The 18,817-nt window shown below is 36.9% G+C and overlaps 1 protein-coding gene across 3 annotated transcripts; it reads left to right on the plus strand.

Moving 5' to 3' along the window:
* Positions 1-303: 303 nt before the first annotated feature.
* LOC111867123 lies at positions 304-17,355 on the plus strand. Of its 3 annotated transcripts, XM_023856658.2 has the most exons (9): positions 304-386; positions 3,063-4,481; positions 5,717-6,866; positions 7,960-8,182; positions 8,345-8,535; positions 10,270-10,567; positions 13,174-13,424; positions 14,671-14,749; positions 16,330-17,355. In XM_023856658.2, the coding sequence occupies exons 2-9, from the start codon at positions 3,086-3,088 to the stop codon at positions 16,492-16,494; spliced, it is 3,753 nt and encodes a 1,250-aa protein (XP_023712426.1). In that variant the 5' UTR covers positions 304-386; positions 3,063-3,085; the 3' UTR covers positions 16,495-17,355. The 3 variants fall into 3 exon arrangements, 2 of the variants coding, with proteins under 2 accessions (XP_023712426.1, XP_033608450.1); XR_002843292.2 differs by lacking the exon at positions 13,174-13,424 and having other exon boundaries at positions 16,330-16,413; XM_033752559.1 differs by lacking the exons at positions 10,270-10,567; positions 13,174-13,424; positions 14,671-14,749; positions 16,330-17,355 and adding an exon at positions 8,804-8,941.
* The last annotated feature ends 1,462 nt before the right edge of the window (positions 17,356-18,817 follow it).

The following is an 18,817-nucleotide window of genomic DNA, read 5'->3' on the forward strand; positions in this document are numbered from 1 at the left end:
CATATATTATTTCCTACAAATTAATTGGTTACTTTTAGCACTGTTACCTGAATCTGACATTTAAGAGATAATCTCAGGTTCATGATACCGCTGAAACTCAAATCGAAATAAATATGAAAGAATTTCTGTTCTAAAGGGATTTTCTTTATTAATATGGTACGCTGGTTACATGCATTCGCGTCACAGAACGACTGCTGTTAAAGGAAATCATGCTTGCCACAACTGAAACTGTTCCATTGTCGCTAGAAGCATGCGCAACAGTACGCACATTTGCCTCTCGAAACTCGCATTCTCCTTTACAGAGATTAAAGTACGGTTAGCTGTAGTGTGTTCCTGACCTGCACTGGAAACAACAGTCTTGTTCCTTACTCCTGTTTAATTTTGAGGTTAGTAATTTTGTCTCTGTTGTATCGAAATATATCTATTAAAACGAACTAACTGTTCTGTACAGATTTGTGTACTTGTATTGGCCCGTTAGAAGACAAATTTGAGTTGATATTTAAGTGCCAAGCTTTCGATAATGTTACAAAGCATTTCCCATTCCTTGTTTGAAGAAGTATTGGTCTTGCTGTGATTTGATCTACAGGTCAGTGGTCTTTTATAGGCTTATTGTTTATCCGAATATGACCAATCAGTACCAATACTCTGAAAAAAACCTTCACTTTTCTACATATCTAATATCTGACAGTTTAAACGCTTTTGTAGAAGAATTGCGTTGTTCTTAATTTCGTTTGTGATACACGACAGTATTGTCAAAGTTTCATTTACACATAAAAATAATACTATTGTAATACAAACCTCTTTTAAATTTGCGTATGGCGATTGTAAGAGTATTTCTGAATACACAAAATATTATTACATCAAATTAACCAGTCGAACAACAATACTACAATGCGGAAGCCCGGATTCAATCCCAGGGCACGATAAAGTAGCACTGGGACAGGTTTCTTTCCAAGTACTTCCAATTTCCCCTTCCCATCCATCGCGCCACCAGTGCCCCATAGTTCAGGAACCAACAAACGGGACAAATAGTTTTCAATCAAACTGCACACAGTGATAAAAATAAATCATATAGAAAAATGGACGTGATATCTCTGGGGGCATTTTATACACACGAAAGCAATTTTGAAAGTTACTTCTTCGGTAATGTTCATATCGTAGTTAACACTTTTAGCTCACACAACAAAAACGTTTTCTGTTATGTTAAATCAGAGTGGCAACGACCACATAACTTCGCGTGTAAGTCAGTCGCTATGTCGATTACGTGTTCTCGACAATGGGGTTACGTATTATAGTGTGTGATCTACAATCGCCCGCGTTATCTGTTTCTGTAATCCGAAAGCAGCAGTGACACGGCAATTGCTATGACCGGGTGACGTACTTTTATCACTGTCACGTATCTCTCGTGTTAATTGCGAAGAAGTTTTGAAAACGTTGAGACTATTTTTTAATTGTGTCTGGTCTGGGAGTGGGGGGAAGGGCTTTAAACTAACTTCATGGAGTTACTATAGGATTCTGACGATGGTGTATAACACACAGAGATATTGGGTTTTCGGACTTTCTCCATCGTCCGGATTTTAAGATAACTAAGAAAAACACGACATTTCGGAAACTGGAACTGTTTCCGTCCTCAGGTGAGGGAAAACATCTATTCTGTTGGGTCCCTTAGAAAGAGCTAGCCTCAATCACTGGACGACTAAGAAAAAAACGATGTTTCGGAAACTGGATCTGTGATCGTCCAGTGATTGAGGTTAGCTCTTTCTAAGGGACCCAACAGAATAGATGTTTTCCCTCACCTGAGGACGGAAACAGTTCCAGTTTCCGAAATGTCGTGTTTTTCTTAGTTATCTTAAAATCCGGACGATGGAGAAAGTCCGAAAACCCAATATCTCTGTGTGTTATACACNCGTCATGGAGCTTATCCCTTCTCGAGAAGCTGCCAGTTGTGAAGTTACTCATGAACTTCCCAACACTTTATGGAACCCGAAAGTTCACAACCGTGTTAACAAGATCCTCCCACTCTTCCCTATCCTGAGCCAGATCAAGCCAGTTCATACCATCCCATCCTATCCATTTTAATATTGTGATGTATTCTGGGTTAGCGTAACTAATAAAAATGGGTTCTGGATTAGATGATTGGATTTATTGGCACTTCTTTATAATTAAAATCAATTATGACAACTCACAATTACTGTCTACGACTCGCTCTATTCCTTCTTGAACTACGAATGTCTTCACTTCCACTATGACGAATCACTGCTCACACATTGAACTGCCTTCAACGACGTCTGTGTGAAGAATCTCTCTAATCAAAGTCAAAGTCAAATTGCGACTGACCGTCAGTCAGTCAGGAAGTCTTGGTGCAGATAGTAATTACTGTTTGACAGTTACTGTCTTACTTTTTGCGGCGAGCCCTCTTTGACGAGAGGACGGGTCTGTCTTTTTTGTATATGCTGCTGATTCTTACCAGCGCAGTCTTTATTGGGACCAAGTCCCTTGGCACTCGCGACCACATTTTACTGTCTCAGATTTGAGACTTCCTTTTCGTCTCCTACGACTCGCAGGGTCACGGTGGAGGTATTCGACCCCGCCTTCACACGGGTTGAATCTCTAATTCACGGATTAACTCCGTTTTTCAACCGCGAGAGAACCGAATAGAGACAACCGCCTCAAAGTTTTCCATTACAGCTCTTCATGAATGCGTTGTCTCGGAAACGTGCATGAACTGTTGCCTAGCAAAGTGGGTAATTCCGTGTCTGGTTCCACTTTTCCGGCTTTTAGTAGGCGGTGTTTACCGAGCGTTGCCAGGCAACGGATTATTCCATCACAATATTATCCACACATCTATGTCGTGGTCTTCCTAGTGGTTTTCTTCATTCTGGCTTTCCCACAAATATCCTATATGAATTCCTCTTATCCCCCATTCTTGCCGCATTCCCTGCCCATATTATGCTCCTTGACTTGATCATTCTAATTATATTTGGCGAAGAGTGCAAGTTATGAAGCTTTTAAGCAGTTTTCTCAAACACCCTCATACAACTCGAATATTTGCACTGTTTAAGGGCCACAGAATTCAACTGTTGACATGGAAAGAAAATGTAGAGATCAGTGTCAAGAATCTTCGACGGCGTCGGACAGCGATAAAGTCGATATCTCAGTTAGCTCAAGAACTGAAGTTTATCATCAGCAAGGAGCCGGAAGTGAGAATGGGGAGGTGGGATGTCAGAGATCAGAGCTACAATTGAACACTTCTCTCGAAACAAAACACAGACCGGCTCCACGAAAGCAGTGCAAGAAGTATCTGAAGAAGAGACTGAGCAAACGTAAAGCTCGTTCCTTAAATTACGTAAACGAAGAAAGTAACGTATCAAATACGTGCTCTGGCAGCGTGACGTCACCACAAGAACCAGCACATGTCCGCCGTAGTTCTGAACAGCCAGCTGCTGCTTCCATTGTGCCCAGCACGCCACGAAAAGGACATGTCACCGAAGAAGACGAAAATGACAAGGAACGGCAATATGCAAGGAATTCACGTCGCAGCCATCTTGCAAATCCTAAGGCACTGGGAGATGACGTACTTTCAGACCCCGGCCTTTCGCATAATTTGACCACAGATGATGATAATTCTCCATCGCGGGACATCAACGAGGAAATTTATGAGTATCTTGCATCAGGAACACGAAATAATTCTTCGTACTCAACACAATTAAATAGTTTGGAATCCTTCCTAGCACCATTTCTAAATAACCAAATCACACCGGGCCCAACAAACACAATTTTTTGCGCACAAAATGAAGATGACATGAAACTTGTTCACATTCTTCGCTACATAAAATCTTGTGATGGCGCCCTGGACCTTCTGTGGGACTTCATTCATGAACATGCCGAGTTACTCACCCAGCAACAAGCAAATATATCACGTGACACAGTGAAACCCATTTATGGTGATAAACAGTATTGCTTGGGGGATGATCTGAAAGGGGGTGAAACAAGAGAATTATTATATGGTGTTATGGGACCTACTCAATACACGAGAACTTGTTCTACTGGAAGCAATACAGAGGCTGAAGAAAGGTCAAATGCATATTCTGATGCTGATGATAGTAATATGGAGAAAGATGACAGGATTAAGATAGTTGATACATCATCAGACACTGTGTCAAGACGTCCTCTGACACCAGGGATTGATTTAAGTAGCGAGGGCCAGATGATTTTAATAACTGGTGATGTTCAAGAAGCAACCGTTTTACAAACGGGGGTAGAGGAAAATGTTGGTGATTCATCACTGGAGAAAGTTGTAGCCAATGAGACTCACTGGACAAGACATGAAAAGGGGCAGGAACAACAGACAGCAAAACAAGAATGTCCAATATGGCAGATATTAAAAAAATTTGAATGTCCTTTCCAGTGGGTTCCAGATGTGGTCATAAACAGCATCCCTAATAGTACAATTCGAGAGAATATGATCCCTTATCTTACAGGTAAGCCTATGAATATAATAGAGGTTTATTCATTTCTCGTTTTTTAAAATAAACAGATATTTACATCCATAATAAATTCAGAAAATAGGAATAGAATGCAATGATACACATTTGCATAACACAATATTTTAACTGTGCCATGAGTCTTTTCAAAGTTTGAGTTACGGCGTTGTCTGAAATATAAATCTGATGAATTAATTTTTGTTCATAAATTTGAATCATTAAGACTTTCACATGTGTTTTATGCAGAAAGATATCTGTGTATGTGTTTTTGTGTGTCCTCCCATAATTTTCCATCCATTCTGTCCTTTTTACGATATTCCTTTCTCTTGAGTGTCCTGTCCTCTAGGATATTATGCCATGTAGTCCAATTAAAGTCAACCAGTGTTTTGGAAGGAAATATTGCCTTCATCTTCAAGGTAGAAACCAGAATGAAGCAGGCAGCAAACACGTCTCTGCTTGGTGTATGTTTTATGCTTCATCAATTTTCAATCTTGAAAATGGAGACAGCATGTTCCTCCAGGAAGGCAACTGCCAGTTCCATAACTCACAAGGGAATGGTCCGATCCCCCCGCCCCCCACTGCAAGAGTACACACAACAAAATCTACTGTCAAAATTTTAGCTGCTAATACGCACTGCAAGTATTTTTTATAAATTGCCGAAGTTACTCATTTTTTGCGTACACAGAACCGCTTGTACCAGAGGTTTGTACAACCCCAGCTGTGTACTTGTCAGATTACGATGCATTTGTGCCGTGTTATCTCTCTACAGACGCACCGGAAGCCTAGGCTGTGAGTCAGCCGTATTGCGTGTTGCGTACTGCTCTGCTCTGCTAGGGGTGGATATTTCTCCAAGGGTCTGGCAGGCTATAATATTGGCCATGTTCAGCAATTTTTAAAAAATACTTGCAGTGCTTATTATCAGCTAAAATTCTGACAGGGGATTTTGTTGTGTGTACTCTTGCAGAGAGAAAAAAAAATCAGGGCAGGTTTCGACATGTCGGATCGGACCATTCCCTTGTCAGATGACTATAATCCATTGATAAAGCAGATCAGACAGGATAAAATAAAAAATTAAGACTGTTAAAAATGATGCAAAAAGGTTATTTTTTATTGCGACCCATGAACATAGATCTAATTAAAATTACAATTGGAAATGTGATTAAGTAATGTTCTTTATTTTAAATATTTAATTTAAAATTCTAATATAATTCTTACAATACATTTCATGACAGAAAAGGAAAAAGAGTTCTCTCAGGCCAAATGCAATGTCTTTCGAGAAGTCGTCGTATTCCTCATACTGGTTTATGAAAAGACATTAGAGGACCGCTGGATGGAAGCGTTTGCTGATTTACAGCATTGCTACAATTTACTGGGTACAAGTAATCTTCAATGTATAGCAACTTCTGCTGAAACCAGAAAAGAAAAGCTAAACCTTAACATAGTTAGAGGAAACTATCATTTCAATGAAATCAAACGCAGAAGAACAAATTTCTTTTATGACATTGATGAGAAAGGGACAGAAAAGGATCTGTTAATAAGTAATGGTGGTAATGAGAATAATGAAATTTCAAAAATATCAAAACCTCCAAAACTTATTGCAAGAGGACAATTTGGATCTTCGGATGCTGAATTAATGGTTCAGCATTCAGCAGTAGATCAAACCATGAAAACAGAAAAGATGACAGGTTCAGAAGAGCATCACAAAGATGGAAAAGAAGATGAATGTTCAAGAAACAAAGATGATAAAGAAAATGCAAATGGATCTATATTAACACTTACAGACAACGAGGTTAAGGATGAGAAAATTGAATCAAATTTAATTGAAGTTAAGAAACATCCTAATGTTATTACTGATTGTCAAAGTGATAGAGCATTACATGAGGACATGTATATAGGTTCGACTTCACAAAATGCATCTGAGAATATACCAGTCTACCTGGAAAACAAAAAGATACTACAAAGCAAAAAAATTGGTAATGAGATAAATGGAAGATTAATTGATAATAAGATAGATGAAAATGAAAATATGCATAGTACTCAGAGTGAATCAAAGAAACTGGATACAATTTCTGAAGCGAGCAGTAGAGGAAATGCATGTGATCCAGATCTGAATGATGCAGGACATGTTTCTGAAGAAATCGAGAAGAGAAATGAAGGTAGATTGAACAATTACATGCTTGAGGCAGGTGATATTCAAAATGATAACAATGCGATAAATGACATAGAGAAAGAGATTGCTGCAGGAGGAGAGAGTGAGACAGAGAGGCAGGCACAAAGAATGGCAGCACTGGAGTATGTAATAAATGCAACATTGGCTCATATAGCATACTTCTCAGAGAGCTACCAAGAAGCCTACAATCTTGCAAAATGTATTGAACATATGTAAGTATGTCTACTTATTATGTGAAATGTTATTACTTCATTTTTTAAATAAATAATCTCGAACACGTGACCTTCCAGCTTGTAGCATTGTGCCTCAACCAATTATGATAGTGCATGTTTCTGAATGTGCCCTCTAACTAAGGATATTTCATTTTACATGGCCTCATTTTTTATTTACTTTTATGGGGGGGGGGATGCAGTAGCATAGTTGGTTGAGGCACTATGCTATAATCTGGAAAGTTGCAGGATCGAATCACAATGAGGTCACTGGATTTTTCAATTGATCTAATGCTTCTAGCCACACCATGGCTCTGGGGTCGACTCGGCCTCTAAAAGAAACGAGTAGCAGGAATCTTCCTAGGGGTAAAGGGTGGCCGGCGCTTAAGGCTGACAACCTCAATGCCATCTGTCAGCCAATTATCTAGAAAATGTGGGAAACTTGATGTTTCACAACCCTATGGACCTCCACGACCTGTCACAGGGATAGCGTTACCTTTTTTTTTAATATTTTTATGAATCTAACACAAATTTTTAATTTGTATGAAATGTTTATATGTTTATGCCTTTCTAACAGAATGCATATGAAGTTCAGTTGATATTCAACAATATGGAAAGTTCAATTGTCGGTAAAATACAAGTTACTGCTCCCTTTAATCCTACTAATATTTTAGACAGCTTCAAATATGCTAATTTTATCATAACATGATAGGACGCTTCCTGTCCAAGTTTTGTATTTAACCTGAATTTAAAATAGGGACAAATGGACCATAAGCTCATAATTACTATAAGTGTTTAAACAGTAGCTCAGGGTTTATAGTGATTGTACTGATATTCTTCTACAGTTTGAGCCTAATCAACAAGTTGCATATCAATAATTAATAAATAATTTACTGCATGCAGCATAATAAATTAATTTAAAAATAGTTTACTAGCCCAAATGAATAACAAGCAGCATCTTGATTATTCGCAAATGCTAATTCTGTGTTAGAACCTGTCATTTATAATTTGTGTACCAGTACCTCCATTCAATTTGAACCCAGGCTACTGTCTGGGGCCTGGGTTTTAATCAAACATGTATGGTATTTATGTTCAGATATGATCAGCTTGGAAGTACTGGCAAGGCAACAGTGTCTGCCCTCAGGGGCGCCATACTGCTTGAGTATGGCTATTTGGGGAACAAGCTGGGCCTCCCATTTCTGAAGAAGGCCCTTGAATTAGACCCTGAATACTGGGAATGGAACCTCTACTGTGGGAAAGTGTTGAGCAGAATTCGGCAGGCTGAGAAGTTCAAAGGAAAAACACCAGAGCAAGAACAGGTAGGTTACATATTAAGCACTCATGTGTAACTGAATGATTGAAACCATGGAGCAAGGTCCTTCTTGTAAAGCTAGTAGTTGCTCAGCTAGCCAAGAAATTCTCTACCTTCATGGAACCAATATTTCACTAAATAATATTGCAGATATATTGTTTTCTTACAGGTGATTCTTTTGGAAAAAGCAGTTCAACTTAATCCAGAGGATGCATCTGCTCTGGTTCATTTGGCCAATACCTATCGTGGTCTGTCTTACTTCAGTCATAGGCAGGATATGAAGGCTGAAACAACAGCAGAGTCAGTCATAGAAACTCGACATTATGTTCGTTATGGAGGGGCTGCTAACTGGAGAAGGAAGTAAGTCTATTCAGGGTTGTTCAGCATTACACATTTCAAGAGGTGATTGAGGTTAGATCTTTCTAATGGACCAAGAAAATAGATGTGTCCCACCCCTCACCTGAGGACAGGAACAGATCCATTTTCCGAAAAATTGCTATCTTTAATGTTGTTTAGAATAATGGAAAATGGACAAACTCCAAAAACCAATTAATTCCTAATTTCAAGAGGTGTAACTTAAGACAGGGATGTGAACATTTGTAAACTCAGCTATGTTGGATGTTTATAGGGGCCAACAAATAAAAAAAATCAAATCTGGACTTACAACCTGAGTTCCTTCTTCCGGATATAACACCATGTTGTCTGCTGAAAACGAAATTATGTTTCGGAGGAACATATTGCCTTCATCTTCAGGGGTGAAGAGTAAAGCAAGCAAGAAACATAGCAAGGAGAGCAGTCTACATGCAGAAAGCTGGATTTAAACAGAAAACACAGATGCATTACAAGACAACGCATCAGTTCCCAACATTCTTCGAGGATGGAGGAGACACTATAATTAAAATCATTGGCCACACCATAGCTCAAGCGGTTAGTCGCTGGCTTTCCACTGCAATGGCCCGCGTTCGATCCCGGGTCTGGTCAAGTGGGATTTGTGGTGGATAAAGTGGCACTGGGGCAGGTTTTCTCTGGGTACTTCGGTTACCCCTGCTAATCTTCATTCCACCAATTGCTCCACAATCAGCCTCACCTAAAATCTGGGGCTGGTACAATAGGCCAGAAGTGGCCGCAGCACAAGGGACTTAGTCCCACCCCACTAGCAATAATAATAATAATAATAATAATAATAATAATAATTAATTCAAGACATTGGTTGATTTTAAACGAATTACATGGAATTATATCCCAGAAAATAGAACCCCTGTTGTGAGAACATAAAATCCTACATAAACTTTAATTACCTTAGTCTAAATTATGGTAATGTCACATCCTGCACACCAGGCATAATTGTTACACTGCCAGAACCTCAGAAATCCAAGGTGCATCATATGAAGGTGAGGTTTGTACTAAGTAAGAGATCGTTTTTGATTAATTAACAAATCATTGTATTTAAAGCCATGTAAGATATGCATATCTGAGTACCCTGCATGGCCTGTAGTGTCCATATTGTGACCTTGCATTGTAACGAGATTATTTTAAAAGGACGATGGCAAAATAAACATAACAATCACACATGAAAATTTTTAAAACTCCTTATGCTTTTAGGTCCTGTGTTGGATTCTGTCCAGCACTCACTGAAATGTAGTTCAGTGTTGGAATATGCCCAATAAAAGCACAGAACATTAAAATCGAAACAAACAAATTTAAATTGGGTCAGTATGGTGTGTTATACGTACAGAAAAAAGAAGAATGTCTTTTGTTTTACTGTGCATGGTGTGTGAAAAGTCTCGTCGAGTTCAGTGTAGAGTTGTCCGAGAGCCCTGAAATTGAAACAGAAAGAGGAGGATCTTGAGGAGTGTTCACTTTCCTAGCGGTGAAATCTGGTTATTGTATGTTTCTGAATATAAGACACACCTTTCTTTACCTGGAAAATATTTTATAAAATCTGCATCCATCTTACATTAGCAGGTTTCTCACTGTAGTTTTCCCCTAATATCTGTGTCTTGTACTCAGTGTATCTTGTAGCTCAGAAACTACAATGGTGGTAATATGTACATATCCCTTATGACAGATTAATTAACTTGTGTTCCTTTATAGCTGGTCACAGTCACGGCAATTCCAGCATCAAAAAGATGAGGATCCCTTAAAGAGATGGCTCAATCCTCAGCAGATACCCCTTTCATGCCTGTCTGTTCCCTTGGAGACAAAACAGAAGGACTATCTGCAGTTAGCCAAAGAAATGTTCCTAAAAGCATTAGAGATAGAACCACACTGCCCTTATAATAATGCAAGGTGTGCCAAAGCATTATGGTCAATGCCTGTGCCATACAAAGACAAAGAACGAGCAAAGGAAGCAATCCTTCATGCTCTGACCTTGGCACCTAATGATTCCTTGGTAAGATCAATCAATTTAAATATATTCTTTACATTATATTTTCTCAGTATTTGAATGGGACCATGCCATGACAAGTCCATTATAATCCATAAGTTGTCAGTTGCTCAAATATTTACTTGTGTTCTCCTTGCAATAATAACATTGATCTTAGACAAAGAGTTTGGGTAAAGCTAAAGGTAAAGTTGAGCTTAATTAATTAAGCACCACACCATGAAGATATAAGAGGGAGTGGATGTCTAACTTCACCATTCTTGATCTCAGCATGACATGGAGATGAGCAGTTAGAATCACACCTCTGCCATTTTGCCTCCAGCAAAACAGCCCCTGGGGTACCCCTTGTGTAGGAGGCTGGGTTTGCCCGAGAGACAGTCTGGATGTTACAGAGAGGAGAAAAATTTCTTGCCCCTGCTGAGAATTGACCTCCAGTTCTTCGGCAGTCCGGCCTGTAGCCTAGTCACTATACTGACTGAGCTATCCTGTTAAAGCTCGTAAAGCTTATTGCAGAATTTCAGTTATACAGAAGTTGTTATGTTGTATTGTCTCATTTAAATAATGTAAATTTATGACACAACAGCAGAATTCAACTCATGGACTTGTATGCTGAAATCAGGCACAGATTTTTGTAAGATTGAATCTGAATTGATTCAAATATTTATTACTTGCAGTTGCAAATATTTTACAGATTATTGTTGTTATTGTTGTTGTTGTCATCATTGCTGTTGTTATTGTTGTTCAATTATCATACACCACGTAGGAATGATAGGGCACAGTTTTCAAGATAGGAGTTCCAAAATCACATCACCCATATATTTAGTAAGAGCCTGCAATACCAAAAACCTGTGTCTCAAGCTATCATAAAAAATGTATGGTTATCTTTGGAGACAGTTTGGTGATCAGCAGAATCTATATGAAAAAAGAAGTGGGAAAAAGCCAGATATATCTCAATAAAAAGATACAATTTCTTCATAAATATAGAGATATTCCTGCTGTTCTGAACGAAATAGACAAGGAACTTTGTTGGAGACAAAATTGTCTTGATCTGTTCATTTAATTGTTAGTAACATGGTTTTTACACCTGGTATGATTGTTTGATGTGAAGACCATGCAAGTGGTATTAAGACTTATTAATATATACACATTCTTCTTTCGCTATATTAGTAATTGATTTTACATTCAATATGTAATATCTTTCTGATATTTTCATTTGCCTATAGTTAAATATAATAATAAATTTGACTAAATTTACAGTTTAATTCTCTTAGCGAGTTAGAACTCGCCAACTTACATAGAATGGCAAATCTGCCTTATGTGAACTCCAGGTCCCACTGACCCAGCAGGTAGCACCTGTTAAGGGCCTTACCAAGGAAGGTAAACAGGACTTGTTAGCCATGGTAGGCAGTCTGTCTAGGGGAAGAAAATCCTTAATAAAGACCCTTTACTCCATGTTAAGGGGTTTTGCAGCCAGATGATCACCTGCTTAAATAAGAAAAAAGTTATTCATAATCCTCAAAGATGGCTTGATGTTTGAGGATGGAACAGGCTAGTAAGATCAGTAAGATCACATGATCTCTTTCTCTCTTCTCCACACTCCATATAATTTACATACAGTTTCCACATGATATCGACATGCGACCAAAACACAATGTGGAACTGACTGTATCTTACATAAAGAAAGTCTATGTGACAGGGTATACTGAATCATGTATTAGGAATATTTTGAAGGTCTGTGTTTAATTTTAAAGATTATAGACCAAGTTATGTGCCTGTTAACAGTAAACAGTAGAATCCTTCAGGTGTCAATAGTTTAATAAGAGCAAGTAAAAGCTTTGCCTTTACATGTTTCAGCCATTGTTGTCTATCAACCAGAAAGCATAGCCAACACCATAAAAAGCAATACTTTACATACGTATAAGTTTAAGGTCTTTCATTCTGGTCCGTCACACTAACCAATTAACAATCAAGTTCCTTCCATCAAATGTGACACTTTTTTAAGTTTTCCACCTCGTAAACATGTAAGGCAGGTGCTGACGAGGTGGAAAACTTAAAAAAGTGTCACATTTGACGGAAGGAACTTGATTGTTACATACGTAGTTTGTACATGGGTTGTTACTACAGTGTCATAAAGGGACTCCAGTAGTCATAGAAATAAGAGCGAAATAGTTAATGCAGTTAAAATAAGCTGTGAATATCGAGAACATTTGTTAAAATCAATTAATGTAACAGTGTAATTGCAGCCTTCATTTCAGTTGTTGGTTATGTAGAATATTTTATCATCTGATGTGTTGTGGGACATATGTCCACATGCGTGATGCTGTGTGCAAACCAGTGAAGGATGTGGCAGTACAAGGGACGTGCCATGGTGGACTGCATGCTACTACTATCACACTATGCATGTGTGTGAACAAAATGATTTGTAGCCCTGGTAGTCTGAGCAATAGGATGATGGCTTTCTGTGTTCTACCCAAAATTCTTGTTCCAATATTTCCTTATTTAATTTACAATCTCAAATTTATTTCACTCTTTAGTCCTTATTCAGAATTTTTCAAACTGATATTTGGTAGAACTTCTCACAATAATTCCTCACAGCTCATTTTCTCTGGTTACAGGTAAATCATTATGCTGGATCATTTTATGAATATTATAATGACTATGAAAAAGCACTAATTTGTTATGAAAAGGCAACACGTGATGGCAAGTTGAATTTTCCAGCTGAAATGGATTACATTAACTTAAAAATGAAAATCAGTCCAAAAGGAAGTTACAGCCCTGTGTTTCACCTTGACAAACTCGCCTCTGATTATTCAAACCCCAACTACAGGGTGCAAATTTTGTGCCACCGAGGATTTTACTTATACAAGTATGTCGTTTCTTAGAAGCATAATAATTTTTTAAGCTTGTGTTTTTATTAATTTTTTCAACTAAAATGTGATATAATGCCAGCAGAGAAGTATAATGCTCATAACAGATGTTGTGAAGTAAAATTATTTGTTGTAATATGAAAATTCCTGCACCAATATTGACCTATATCATTTATTAAGAGAGAAACTCAATAAAACCGAAGTGCAGTAATCATATGGACATGAAGAATGCCATTGGCCCTAATGAATAAGCAAATCTGCCAGGCTGAAATTTTGGTGTTTATATTGGTAGAAGAGTGTCAAGTTTTGGCTGGAGGTGAGATATTAACCACCATCCCTGACTGTATTGTCCCATACCACGCTATGAGAGCCTGGCTGTGTGTAACACATGAAAGTAAATTGATCTCAAAGGATAGTCTCTATTGAATGAGTGTTGAATTTGGGAAATCATGTTCTGGTCTATTGTTGGACCATGTCTGTCAGTTTTAGTAATTGAAATTAAGTATGGTTGCATGTAAAAACGTAAAGATTACCCACTTCCTAAGCACCACACACCACAAAGAGGTATGATGGAGTGGAGGTAAAGATCCATCAGTGCATTTTTTTTCACACTAGATGAAGAGGAGTGACCAGCACAATGCTCCTGTCACTGTTTGTCAGGAAGGAGCCCTTACTGCCATTTTGATTGGAGGCTAAAGAGGTCTCAGGGCAGGTCTGGACACAAAAGTCAAGAACAAAATTCCTGCATTAACCAGAAAGTGTGTAACAATTTAAAATATGTACACAATGAGAATTGTTTTGTATTTACTTTTAGTTTTTTAATAACACTGTCAGGAACTCAAACTCTGTAGTTTTCAGTAGTTGGATGGCAGCGAATAATAAATTGAAGGGGATGTGGAAGGAAACTCTCATGTCTAATGTAGGTAATACCCTGCATTTATCTGGAGGAACTGAGAAGAACAATGAAAATCATTAGTCATGTTTACGTTCAAAGTGGTCACCTCCAAAATACAAGTTAGAAGTTTTACCTCTCAAACCAACTTTCTTGATAATGATTACTATTCTGAATATAGAACTGCTAATGTTATCATGATGTAAGTTATATTAAAATGTGTTAAAATTATTAAAATATTTTTACACCACTGACAGACATAGAAGCTCTTTGTACTCTATTTCTTTTGAAAAATGTAAGCTCCAGATTACTGTAATGCGTTACATCTTAATTTGTATCTTTTCTTTTATTAGGATGGAGAAACAATACTTTAGAGCAATTCGAAACATCTGCACAGCCATAAAAACTGACCCAGGTAGTCAAACATTGAAGGTATGTGGTATATATCTTATTAATAGCACTATTTGTTAATGTGTGAAGTTTGTGTGGAAGCTTGAGAATATGTTCTAAAATCTTCTTGGGTTGTCAGTCACACAAAAGTTGAGTTAATCACTGATTACTATATATTGTTCTGCCACTGTGATGTCAATTTCTTTGCCCCTGTCTCCTGCCTAGCACGCTGGTATAATTTAAATCTGTTGGTTGTACAATTAATCAGATGTTTCTTAAAATAAAATAACATTTCTAATACTTAAAATGGTCATTTTTCTGGGAAATTTATGGCCTCATGATAGAAAATCCAGCAACAATATATTTTGACAATATGATAAAGACTAAAAAATAAAATTTGTGTCAGCGCTTGTAGTGAGGTGAAATTAAATGTAATACTAAAGCTATTTCTGTTCTTAATAGCGCATCTCATAACGTGCAGTAATTTAGATTGGCACATGTCAGCCTAGACTCAAATATTATACAACTCTTCCAGGTCAGTGTTCTCCCTCTGTAAATCCTGATGAAGTCAAATTTGGTATAAATACAGTTTTGTGGACTATAAAGTTTTGTTATAGAATATTGTGTTAGCAGTGCAATGTAGAGCTGTGTAAGATTGCTGAATAGATTTATTACATGCCATTTAAGTATTAGAATGCAGGAACCTGACATAATTTTAAATTTCTTAAATTGCATGTACACAGTTTATAAGATTCTATGCCATTCAGAATGAGGCTGATTTATCTAAAAAAAAATTAAATTTTACAAAAAGAGATCATGCCTTGACATTCCAAATTTCTAACTTAATAAAAAGTGAAGTTATGTTGGAATATTCATATATTTAAGCCAGTCATGTGAAAGTTCCAGTCATTATTTTTGTAATTCTTTAGTAAAAGTCATGAATTTCTTTGAACAGGCAGTATAATAATATCAGGACACATTTGGCGCAAATGTTTTATAACTGATACTAACATTGTCAGAGGTTACCTGTCCTCAAATATACAAGTTTGTGTACTGTTCAAGTCCGGGCAGTTTTTATCGAGGAAGTTAATACCATGAACATAATATTTTCTGTTCATATTCCTGCAGAATTTTTCATTTGTATGTGTTCCTTCTATTCTTAGTTGAATGTTACAATTGTCCCTCTGCAGAGTTGAATATTAATCATAAAAATATATGGGAGGAGTGGTGGTATAGATCCACACATTCTTAACATTAGCACTCGAGAGGTCAATTCAGCATCCGTGCTGCTTTACTAATCCCTGCCTGCTGCCTTATACTCATGAAGAAGTCACTGCTAACAATTGGACAAGGGATTGGATGGACAATAAAGCAACCAGAATGTGATAGTGTAGAGAAAAATTCCTCCCCCTTCGAAAAATTAATCCCCTGTCATCTAGTCCCCATCTTAGTCCCTGTTGTGTCTAAGCTATCAAGACCCCCTTCCTTTTGCAGTTGTTGGAGTTTATGCATAATTGTTTTATTTGTGGTATATACAGTATATGCTTCCTTTGTGCAGTAAAATGATTTAGTTATAGTGATACTTGTAGTTATGTGAATAATGTTCTTTGTTGTGCCTGAAGACATTCCACCCATGGAAATTCTATGGAAGAGGTATCTCCTACAATATGTATGATTTAATTGAACAAATGGCAGGAGACTACAAGGGAATGGCAGATGGGTTTGAGAACAAGGATTTCATAGAAGAAACACTTGAAGACATTCGACGTCTCAGAGAAGAAAATTGACTGCAATTATGAACATGAATCACCTTCAAATAAACCAAATTCTGAAAGCAATATTTAATGATTGCTTGTTCCATTAAGTGATAACAATAATTTATAATATATGAACTCATCACAAATTATTTGCCCTCTATGAAACAAAGTTATATATCATCAAAAGAAACAAAGACTTCATATATTATAAGATTTCCTTACACAGGTCGCTTTTATTTTGCTTTGAATTACTTTATTTCGGATACGTTCATTTTGATATTCTGGTCTCTATTTTTCTGCATTGAAATGAGAACTTGCATTCTTTCATATTTTCTGCATTTAAAAGTTAATTAATGTTAAGAAAAATGTAAATATCTTGATGCTTTAAGGATTCCTTACATAATAGTAACTCCATGCGTGTTATATTCTTTAAATTGGAAGTTGCTTATTTTAGGAAATGGTAACTTAAGTTGAAAGATTACACTACAGTACCAATGGTCAGTAACTAAGAATGCATGATTCAGATTTTAATTAGATTTGTTAAACACTGAATCATCTGGTTTACAAATGATCACAATTCTTAACAAATATTCACTATGTTTCACAGTCTGTTGTATCAACAATTGTTAGGTTTCTGCTGGCCTTACTGTTACCAACACATTGCCAGGTTACATCTCTGCATAGCAGAGGTCCTCTGGCCAGCCTGCAAGCTCTCCATATATAGCACTACCAACATTGCTTCCACATTGTTGTGCATGTCTTTGTTGCCTTGGAAACAGATGTGTGTGCAAAATTTCCGAGATTCTGCATGTTTGGTATCATATCACAGTACTATCAAACAGCATATTTTCATTGTAAATCATTTGTAATACAGTGCATACAATCAAGTGCGCGCCGCGGCTGCAATTTGCCGTGAGTCATACCACCACAGAACGGATGCAGTTGCGGGGAGTGTTGCAACTCCTCCCCGCGACTGCATCCGTTCTGCGGTGGTATGACTCACGGCAAATTGCAGCCGCGGCGCGCACTTGATTGTACGCATTGTATTATGGACTAATTCATTTACTGTGTTAAAGTGATTTTCATTCAAGTTTAATAAAATTTTTGGATGAAGATTCTTACCTAAATATATGGCAGATCAACATTTAATCAACATTGAACAAGTTCAATTCTTTTCAAACATTTATAAATTTGAAAATTACAGAAATCAGGCATATGTAATGTTAGATTTGTATGTTCTAACAGAAATTCAGTGTAAGAAAAGACGATTATTTATAAGAATGAGCCAATATAGGGAATTATAAGCTAGCTACAATGTGTTTTACAATAACATCGAACCCATTTTGAGATTATAATTTGCCATAATTTTGTTGTTTGAAATATGTTGATGCTGGGAGAAAGGGAACAAAAAATAATGTCAGCAGAAGGTCAGGTGGACAGGCAAATGGCTAGAAATATTTTTGCTTATTTGGGAATAAATTAGATCACTTTAATATATTCAGTGATATAAACAGGTTATATTCCTCTGAAAATGGATTCATATGTATGTAAAGGTACGGACAAAATCTGCTTAGTGTGATTAAAGTGTAACATCTTAGTCAGCTCTCATGTATGCTGTATTTCAGGAAGGAATTATGTATGACCCATGAAGATGTTTCCTTCTCAACTGACACTGAATAAGTTTCTTTCCTGTTGCACTGATAGTCATAAATTTCAAGATTAAATTTTTTCAAAGAAGGGATGCAAATGACAAACTTTCGACAGTAGTTCATAAAATTGTATGCAAGGCCTTACAGAGAACTGGTACATATGTTATATTTACGTTTCTTTATAGGAAAATAGTGTCAATTGAATTTAAAGCTGTCTATTATAGGTGGGTACCTGTAACTACAACATGTTCTTGTTCCTAAAAACCATTAAATTCTGTAAACGTAATTTAAGCTTCCTGTAATTGTAAATGTGTTTATTTGTTTTTTGTTTGTTTGTTTGTTTAACTCACTGTTGATAGATAGAACATGCTCATTAATACAGAGTGACCAGGTTTTGAAAGACAAAATAGGCACCGATGTGCAAATGTAAGGTGAGGGTGTTCATGTACTCAGACAACTAAGATTTTTACTTCTCAGTTTACTACTCACTTGCCTTTGGAATTTCGTAATTTAACACCTCTAAGGCTTCTTAGCTTATTTGTTTATAGGAAAAAATATAAATTAAATTTAAAACTCTCTGTTATGTTTAAGAACATGTAACAAAAATAAGTTCTTGTTCCTAAAAGACTTGAGTTACCATTAAATTCTTTAACCATAGTTTATTGTTTGTTTGTTTCAAACCACTGTTGATAGAACATGTTCAT

Source organism: Cryptotermes secundus, unplaced genomic scaffold, assembly GCF_002891405.2.
Source record: "Cryptotermes secundus unplaced genomic scaffold, Csec_1.0 scaffold381, whole genome shotgun sequence".
Classification (NCBI taxonomy): Eukaryota; Metazoa; Arthropoda; class Insecta; order Blattodea; family Kalotermitidae; genus Cryptotermes; species Cryptotermes secundus.

Coding starts and splice junctions, on each gene's coding strand:
- LOC111867123 (XM_023856658.2), top strand. CDS start 3,086: ATGGAAAGAAAATGTAGAGATCAGTGTCAAGAATCTTCGACGGCGTCG. Junction 10,568..13,173: donor TGGCACCTAATGATTCCTTG/GTAAGATCAATC, acceptor CTCTGGTTACAG/GTAAATCATTATGCTGGATC. Junction 13,425..14,670: donor CGAGGATTTTACTTATACAA/GTATGTCGTTTC, acceptor TTCTTTTATTAG/GATGGAGAAACAATACTTTA.